The following is a 9718-nucleotide window of genomic DNA, read 5'->3' as shown; positions in this document are numbered from 1 at the left end:
GTATGCATCTTTAAGTTCAAAATATACAAGTTGAACACTCTATAATTCGCATTGGTGTTATATGAAGAATGATAACTTTATTCATCAAGTACTAAGCTTATTATGTTCTTGCCCTAAATTTCATGATTATTACTAAATATGAGAGATGTTGGTCCTCATTGAACTTTCTTAAGATTGTATGTTTTATGTGCCATATAGTAATATACTGTTTACTAACTTTACATAAAGGTCCCCTTTATGAGACGTAGAATGCATTCCTATGCATACATGGATAATTATATATATCTGGTTCGAAGTTGCGAGTCTGAGTCAAAGAAAGTAACGTTTCTAAAATCTATATATAATAAGACTTCTTTTTCTTCAAAGCTGAATGGAAATATTTTTATCTATGTGGTTAAGAAATGTTTGGTTTCCACATGTAGTTCCGCAATGTTTGTTTCTGTTTACGCGGGGTCTTGAGAAATTTAACCATTCAGCGAATTATTTGCTGATATATTATTTTTTTGGCTGTGACAGTGAGATGAAACACACTCAAAGACGTTCCTGAGCCTCCTGAAGTAAAATGAAAGAAAAGTATGTTGGTTATAGTGTTTCCTTCAAGTGATGATAGTTTGCCAGATTGGTCCTGTTATGGAAGTCTAATGTATGTACCGTAGATGTTACTGTAGACAGGAAGTGATCATGTGTGGATTTAAATGGAGATTTTGTAAATATTTGGTGGTTGAGTGAGCTCCTTCATGGATAAAACTTCTTGCTCTAAACTTTGCATTCACTTGTTGAATGCTGACTGGACACTTCGTCCTCTGAGATGGAGCTGCACCTAGAGCGCTTTCACCATTTACTGCACTTGATAAATTGGCTCCACAGGTTATAGTACCTCATAGAATGATTCATTGAATGAACATATAGATTATTAGAGTCCTGTTGGGCTAGATCCCTCAGGCAAAACTCGACAAGTATTTCCAAGGTATTTTCAGACCCCTGATCTGGTTATTATGCCGACAGTTCGGCACTAGTAGGGCAAATGCTTTTGTGCTAAGTTGATTTTGATATTTTTCTTGCACCATCCTTGGGTTTCGTTAAAGTATATTGTCTCAGGGCAGTGGGAGCTCTGTCATCCTTTGGGGATTAGGTAAAATTGGTTGGTTCAATTCTGTTTAGCCCAACACTTTGTCTAGGCCTTAGGATAACAACAATTATAAGTTCTCCTGCAACCTTAGTGGCCTTAGTACTTTCAGAATTGATCCTTATGCTCATCAGAACTGATATATGAATTGATTCATAAGTTTTACAAATGCTTATCCTTTTGGAAATGTTTATAAATCCCTTGATAAAGTGGAAATAAAGGTAAATGAATTTTGTCGTAATATAGGATGGGCAAAGAGTCTATGCACCCTCCATAAATAAAGATAATGTACTTGAAAGAAAGAATTGGCATATTCACATTAACATAGACTAACTATAGGTTTGAGTAATCCCAAATAATTATGTATTGGCTATCATTTTCATGACAGGATGAAATGTCTCAATGCACAATGAAAGCTTAGCAGTACATTTAAATTTAAGATAAAGTAATGAAATAAAACAGAAAACACCTTGAACATTTGGAGCCTATACTACTCAGCACTGCCCACAACTGTTAGAAACATTACGGGATATACTGTGTTGAAATTAGAAGGCCTTAGGTATGAATTTACAAAGTGTAGCAGACCAGCCATGCTGCTGTGGCTACAAGAAGCTTTTGTCACTGGCTTTCAACAGCTAGGTTGACCAATGACCAAACTCAGCAGCATTGTTCCATAACAGGTAGTTGAGTGGTAGCTAAAATCCAGCGTATTAGGACTGGCCTGAGTGAAACTTTTAACAATTAAGGGTCTCCCTAAACAGTATTCTCTGAAATCCTTTGAACATATAATCATACCACATTAATTGTCTTGATGAAACCATGTACACATCTCCAGGAATGTGGAACAATGACATTTTCATATTGGGCATTAATAGCAGATGGGATTTGTACTAATATGTAAAGAACCAAGTGTCGCCTGTTGAGACATGATAACACTAGATAGTGTAGCATTTACTATCTTAATACTTCTGTTAGTAATTTGTTATTTCTCCTTAGGTAGGTTGAGGTCTTTATTTTTTTGTGGTTTTATTTTTCTTAGTTATATGATGTTTTTTCATTTCATAAGTCTGGATTTGTTTTAGATACAGTATTATTGATCTGGTTTTTACTGGTAGAAAGTTTATATAAGAAGAGGGAAAGATGAGAAAGAAAGAGAATTCCAAAGCTTCGATGCTTAATGAAGGAAAGAGATATCGTAATGGTCAGTCCTCTTGTGGCCAGTCTCCATACTGACAACAGTAATGGAAACAGCAGCCAGATGGAGGCTCATGTCCAATCCTTCGTGGTAGGGACACATGCAGACAGCTCTTGTATACCTTACTTTGGTTTTAGAGGTCTTTTACCCTCACAACTGATCTTGAGGCCAGGCTACTTTGTTGGCTTACCAGAATTTTAGGGGTCATGTCCTGATGTTTCTAGTGACTTAGCTGTTCAGGGCCTTCATAAATTTTTCCATCCCTTGGTGTATGTTATCATATTAACATGGACATAACCATGTCCTTCATTTTACTCCAGGCATCCCACACTATCATTATCACAAAAACTGCTTCCCAAAGTGCCTTCCTATTTACCATAACGCATATCTTGTAAATCCATAAATGCAGCATACGCTTTTCTTTAAAATATTTGCCACTTTTCTAAGTGCAAAAATCTGTTCTGAATTTTTGAATTATCATTAATCACAGGTTCATAAGACTTTATTTTTAAGTTGCAGTCTCCAATCTGTGGGGTGTCATAGATGATTCATATTGATAAATGGTTTGTCACCCTTTTTGCTGTAGGGAACACGAGGTCTCATCATCTGAATGTTCCTGTGGTCTTGTTGTTTTCTTGGTCATTAATATATTATACTGTACTTTATCACTTGTTTTATGTCAAAGGTTTCAGTCTTGAGCAAAAGTGCTTATCAAGACCTGGTCATAAATGAAAGAAACCAACATTATGAAGGCCCTCCCTTAAATTGCCAATGTCTACACAGTAATCATGAGATGTAACAAATTGCTTAGCATTTACTGATCAAGCAAATGTCAGGGGCACACTAATATTTAGAGATCAGATTTGAATGCTTTCCTTACTGGCTACTATACTTTGTCAAACGCAACATAGCTTTTGAATTATTGCTGTTATCCTTTCTTTTTATTATGTTGATATTTATCATTGTTGCTTTTATCTGTTTATCTAAGGTACTTAATCTTATGAGGATTTTTATTTTTTGTGTATTTTATTATGTACATAAGAATTTTGTAATGTTGCAGTGATTCTGGACACTGTATTGTGCAAATAGTTACAGATAGAATTTATTATGTATTTTTCCAGGATCAGCAACGACTTGTCATACATAAAAGCAGGTTACCGTAGTGACAAATGGAAATGGGTTCTCAGTTTACCACAAGTCAATGGCCAGGCACAAAAGAATGTTTTGAAGCAAAGTGTTTCCTCTCAGTCAGAAGTTCCAGCAGGGAAGGGAGATGTCTCCGAGATGAAACATGTAACTGATGACAATGATGTCTCGGAAAACATAGGCCCTCCTGAGACAAGTGGTTCATCTCAGAAGAATGGTTCATCACAGAGTCCTCTTACCTCTCTTAAACCCTTCTCAGAGGATCAGTTGACGAAAGAACATATCTTGAAAACTTTTGGGATGGACAAATGCCCAAAAACTCTCCCATGCCAGTATGTGAGCCTTATTAGTTTAAATGCAATACCTTATTGATAACAGATAATGTTTAAGTGGAATTGCTTTGTGAGCACAAAAACATTATGGTGAAATTGATATTATCTTGAGATATTATTATTCTTTTCAGAAAGCGATGTTCAAGTAATCCATGGTGCTTAGCAGATCTAAAGAGTGGGATAGGGAAAGAGAAAGCTCGTCCTACAGATCAACCCCGAGATCCGAACAAGCCAGTTGGACTCCAGAATACAGCCAACACATGCTGGATTAATTCAGCTCTCCAGGCGATGTTTCATCTCCCAAAATTTAGGTATTGTATGAAGTAAGATACTTGTATTGTAGGGATGTTCATTTCAAAAAAGCAAAGCAAGTAACAGAATTTAAAAAAATCTGGAATTGGAAGTTACAATATTAATATTGCTCAAAAGATATGTGTTCACAGTAAGAATAGAAATTAGAGTTCATAGATTGCGGAATACTAATGATATGTTTTATTCTGAAAAACAAAGACAGTTAATGAAAACTTAAACAGTAAAATGATCCCTCTGGATAGGTTCAGACTTTAGGTTTCATGACCAACTTTTGCAAACTAGAATGCTTATCAAAGCGTATCATAACTATTAGTAGAGTCTCACATGTTACCCTCCACAACTGTGAAAGGTTGATGAACATGGACACTTACTGTAGTATAGGTAACAGCTGAGAGTTGATGACTAGCAAGGTTGGCACGAATTATTGATGATAATGGCAGCAGAATTATGTGAGCTGAATGAATCATGGGGGTAAGGGGGGCAAAGGGCAGAGGTCACTGTCTGTAAGGTAAAAATAACATTGAAACCTCCTTTAGGTTTACAAATTCTCTGTTGAGATTTCAATATATTCAGGCCACAAAGTGTGGCCCATGTTTGTAAGATCTTGAAAGTCCCAAAATCTGAACATTGCTCGGTCCTGAAGATAATGGATATTTGAATCTCAGTCTGTAAGTATCGTGGAGCTAGTTGACTGTGATAATGACCTTGTCAAGAGAGGTATGGTCCGAATGAGTAGGCTGATCAGCATGCACTGAAATGATTCAGCATGTGGAAAGGATGAGTAGAAAGATTAGCAATGAGAATCTGTGTGTCTAGAGTGGAAGGAGAATAGGAGAGCAGACAACCAAGGAGGTGGACGGTGTAAAGATGGAGTGAAAGAGGCTGTGGGTTTATCAGGGCCTGAATCTTCATGAGAGTGAGATGCTCGTGTTAGGTATGATGAATTGGAGTGATGTATATGTGGGAGCAACTTGCTGTCACTATAGGGCTTATCTGTGGGTGATAACCATTGATTTTACTACCTCACACATTGCAAATGCAGATCTGATGTGTGTGAATGAGGCATTTGTTCATTTCTTCGTGATGCTGTGTTGCTAAATCAGGAAATGCACTTGGGCTTAAAAAAAGAGTAGATTCTATAATCCTTTGAATAGATTTTTTGAATTTTGAAGGACTTTCATTTTTATTGTTTTGTTTTTGTTTTTTAGGAATGCCATCAATGCAGTTGAAGGATTTACCGGTGAGGAGAGCCTGTCATGCATGCTGTACCTCCTCCAGGCCATGTTTGTTGAGATGGACACCCATGCCAATAAGTATGTTATTCTTGTCTTGATTTTACATGTATGATTTGACTACTTTCACTGCCTAATCTTTAAGTTCACTTTCCACATGAGATACTTTATTATATTATCTGATTTAGAAAATATTTCTTTGATCAGCTCTAGTGATATATGATTGTCACATATTGTTGCCATTCCTGTATAGATGACACTGAAAATTCTGTGCTAATTATATAAAGAAACATTATGAATTACTGTAATGAAGTTAGTCCATATATGAAAAATATTTCAGTATTGCAGAAAAGCTTTATTAACAAATGTATGTCATATAGATAGCGCCCATTCCAAGTTTACTTCTACATATCAAGTTCAGTCTAAAAAGGAACCATGTTAGAGCAAGGTAGTATGCAGAGATATTGATGATTTGCTTTGTGAATTAAGTAGAAAGAGAAAAGTATGTACATTGAGAATTGAACTGCAGTACACAGTAATACCCTACAATGTTAAGTTTTGTTTCTGATTGTTCATTATGAATGGTTTAGTTGGAAACCTTATAGGTTGTGCTATTGCAAATGCTCAGCATAGCTTAATACTGTGTTGATCAAGTTGTTGCAGGACTTTTGTCCATGACTACTTGTTTGTTTTTATTTACCCGTGTCATCGAACTCTCTTGATTACCATCTCGTTTACATTTTCCCCCTCTTTCATTCATGACCTCAGTGAGAACTTCTGTTTTTTTGACTGGAAACTTTGCCATATGATTTAAAGTGAGTTGTTACCTATTGAAAGATATACATAATCAGCAGTATGACAACTTTTTCTATGATTGTAAGAGCAACAAAGAGTACATAATTTGTGACAGAGTATTTACAGATATGAGTGATAAACATGAAGCTTAATTAACTGATGTGTAATTCCTTAACTGTTTTCCATGCAGCAGTTAGATCTACTCTTGTAGTTGAAAAAGGGAAGAATTTGCATATTGATATCTTTTGTGAGGTAACTGTTAATGATTAGACATCCAGAGCTGGGAATTGTCAGCCCTATGTATGTAGAAGGAAATGCATATGCTTCAGTTAGAGTACATGTGATTTGAAATATTATTTTGCAAATATCTGACCACATCTTTCTTTACTTTCGCTCTTCCCATTTCATAGTATAGTGATAACATTTGTTTGATATATATTTTGTTCCCTAAGTAACCCTCTGTTTCTTCTAACTCAAGCCCATTTGATTCCAGCTATTTTTGTTTTTATGCAATTAATTTTCCTTTATGTACAGTAGAAAATGAGGTTAATGATGAGTTGCCCCTTTCAGAGCTGTTGCATGTAGCCCTGGCAGCATTTTTGAAAAGATGGGACTGTTTGCAACTCAGGAGATCATGCACAAGGATGCAGACCATGAGGTTCTGAAGTGTGTTTCTGAATTTCTGGAGAATACCATTGACACTCTGATAGCTGATCCTAGGCTAGGGTCACAGCTATGTCCACTTTTCAGCACATCATTGATGCGCCTTGCCAGGTTAGCAGCTGGTTTATTCAGTGTACATTCTCTTAGGTTTTATACATTTTTCATAATTTTTCACTGTTTTGAATTGTTATGCTAAAGTGTCAACATGCATGCTGGTGGGAATTGTTGGGTGGGACTATTGTTTAAAATCTATGTAGTCTTGATATCTTACCTAAGTGAGTACTAACCCACTCATCTTTATGTAGACACTTAGAGCTGCTGACATCATATGCTGGTGTGACACTTTCAAGAACTAACAGACAAGATAGCTCATATTCTCTCTCTTAACTGTTGTCTCGCTCAGGTTTTGAGTGACATGTATCTTGAGAACTGTAAGGTTTCTGTTATTTGTGTTGTTATCGTAGTAACCTCCTTATGTTTGCAGAGCTGATACACCTCAAGGATCTCGCTGCATCTCCCAGTTGCCTCCATAATGTGCCACTCTATTGACCTTTAAATTTGCTAAATCATTGCACATTTTTTGCAAAATTGAGTTTTTTACAGCAAACATTAATTGGTGATGGGATATCATTCTTTAGTTCAGAAGGGCTGCAGTTCATTTGCAAAAGCTAGAGTGTTGTCTACTGGTAAGCAAAAGGAATATGTTTGGATAAGCCATGTGAACTTGACTTGTGGAACCAACTGAGATCTTTCTGTACTTATGATGAAACCTGCACTATGGGAATCCCTGCTGTGTGGGTGCCTGACACATTCAACTTTTGATTCTACTACGGTCTGAAAGGGATCAAAAAATATTGTTACTTTATCACTTTTTCTGATGTTAGATTTTTTTTATATGGCTGAAGTTGACCTGGGAAAAAGCTGTGGGGGTGTGCTTATTAGTTCACGAAGCATTGCTTTGAATTTCCAAGGATCCTTCTGAATTTGAATGACCAAAAACTTTTTCATTCTAAAATGAATTAGATTATGCCTTTAAGCAGCCTCCAGCACGAGACATATGGTCCACTTGTCTTCCAGAAGTGTATGATGAATGCTTTTGCTGTAATGATTTTGAACTTTTTTTCTATATGTTTATTTCAATTTGAATGATTCAGTTTCATTCTTTTCTTTCCTGAATCTTTCTTTGGCTTTAGAAGCTTGATGCTTGTATGTCATTTCTGTTGTTGGTTTTCTCACCTTTTTTTTTTTTTCCTAGTTCTACAGTATTATCCTTCAGTGACTGACTTGGAGTTTAGCCTCTTAATTTCTCAAAATGGGTTGAACTTCTTTTCAACGATGCAGTCAAGTCCCTTTCAAAGCATTTTGAAAGCCCAATTGTCAGATGTCCAAAATTTGAAAGAAATTTTGAGGAGTCTTTCTGGAACTCTTACGAGCTTCTTTGGAATGGTTCATTTTTTATGGTAGCTTTGGACAGTTTAACCTGAAAAAACTGGTTCTGAACTTTTTCACAAGTTGTTTCACTGACCCAAACTCATTCACTTCTTTTCTGAATTTTTCTCTAATATGTGAAATTAAATTCTTGTGGAAATCAGCTCCTTTACTGGTTCTATTGCATTTTTTTTTTTTTTTTTGTCATTTCTGTGATAATATTCTTCAACTTCTTGGGTAGGGTTTGGCCTGAGAGTGGGTGGAATGACTTTTCTGTTATTAAGTCAAACCCCTTTGTAGCATTTTAAAAGCCCAGTTGTCAGACTTCCAATAATGAACAATCTTTTAGTCTTTTCCGTACCCTAAATGAGCTACTCTGAAATAGTTCTAATTGATTGGTGTCTTTGATTTAAAAAAAAAAAGGTGGCTCTGAACTGTGCCTTATTCTAATAGTTGCCTCTTTTGCAGTAACAGAATTTTTTACCCCTTATAAAACTCCAGAATCTCCCATGCTCACAAGGATGCTTTCCTGGGAAGGAAAGGTTTTTCAGATCTCAAGACCTTCATTTTTAATTATATATCATCATTACCAGATGGAAGTGCCCCGAATGTGAAACTGAGCATGAAAGCCAGCTAGCACCGGCAACATCTTACACCATGGCAGCATACGTTAGTGCAGATGAATGCCCCCTCGATCAGTGCCTTGTGGACTTACAAACTGAAACTCAAACAGGGGTGTCATTGGTGTGTGGGTCTGATGGTAGTGGTCAAGGAGGATGTGGAGCAAGAGTAAAAGCAGATCGCATTGTGACACCAAAGATTCAGAATTTACCAACCATTCTAGTCATCAGGAATAATAGCCTTATGTAAGTAAAAGTCTGTTAATTTATTTCTCACTTCATTTTGTATGAAATACATATTCCTGAGATTTGAATTATGTATCCTTGAGGCGTATATAAAAAAGATTATATGTTGTTGGTTACCTCACCTATAAACACTTTATATCTGTGCATGCAGCATTAGGGGAAATTCAGGTATCTTGCATGATGTCATGCTCCAGAATGCTAAAGATGTTCAAAGAAATACATGCATATGTTTATATCATATTTGGCTATTCTGATTGGGGATCACGTAATCGTACACAGAGACTAAGTCAGTGAGTCATGTGTATATTAGAATTTGTATCTGATTTCTTTCTTGACTAATGCTGTAGATGCCATAGAGACCAGCTAACTTAGGACAGTTGACTTTTAAGATTGGTAGGAGCCTCGAAAGCAAAAGTGGGAGGCCTAGTTTCTTCACTCTGAACTGCTGGCATTTTATGCATGTGCTTTTCAGATGTTGGGTACTTCTGTATTTGACAGAAAATTCTTAAAGTATTCACTTCCTGTGAAAGATATCTGAGTCTTCTCAAGAAATTTCTTAACTTTCAATTTATTGTTGTTAATGTCTGTATGGAAAGTACCAGAACTTAAGGGTTCCATGTGAT

At 36.2% G+C, this 9718-nt stretch overlaps 1 protein-coding gene across 1 annotated transcript in view; it reads left to right on the top strand.

Annotated features, from left to right (window-relative positions):
- The first annotated feature begins 427 nt into the window (after nt 1-427).
- LOC139760204 (ubiquitin carboxyl-terminal hydrolase 48-like) overlaps nt 428-9718 on the top strand; it is a 114238-nt gene continuing 104947 nt past the window's right edge. Inside the window, 6 exon segments of the mRNA XM_071683137.1 lie at nt 428-573; nt 3443-3799; nt 3931-4110; nt 5320-5424; nt 6709-6912; nt 8823-9095. Coding sequence (XP_071539238.1) covers nt 563-573; nt 3443-3799; nt 3931-4110; nt 5320-5424; nt 6709-6912; nt 8823-9095 — 1130 coding nt within the window. The 5' untranslated portion in view covers nt 428-562.

This window comes from Panulirus ornatus, chromosome 35 (genome assembly GCF_036320965.1).
Source record: "Panulirus ornatus isolate Po-2019 chromosome 35, ASM3632096v1, whole genome shotgun sequence".
Lineage (NCBI taxonomy): Eukaryota > Metazoa > Arthropoda > Malacostraca > Decapoda > Palinuridae > Panulirus > Panulirus ornatus.
This window is presented reverse-complemented; position numbering and strand designations above follow the sequence as displayed.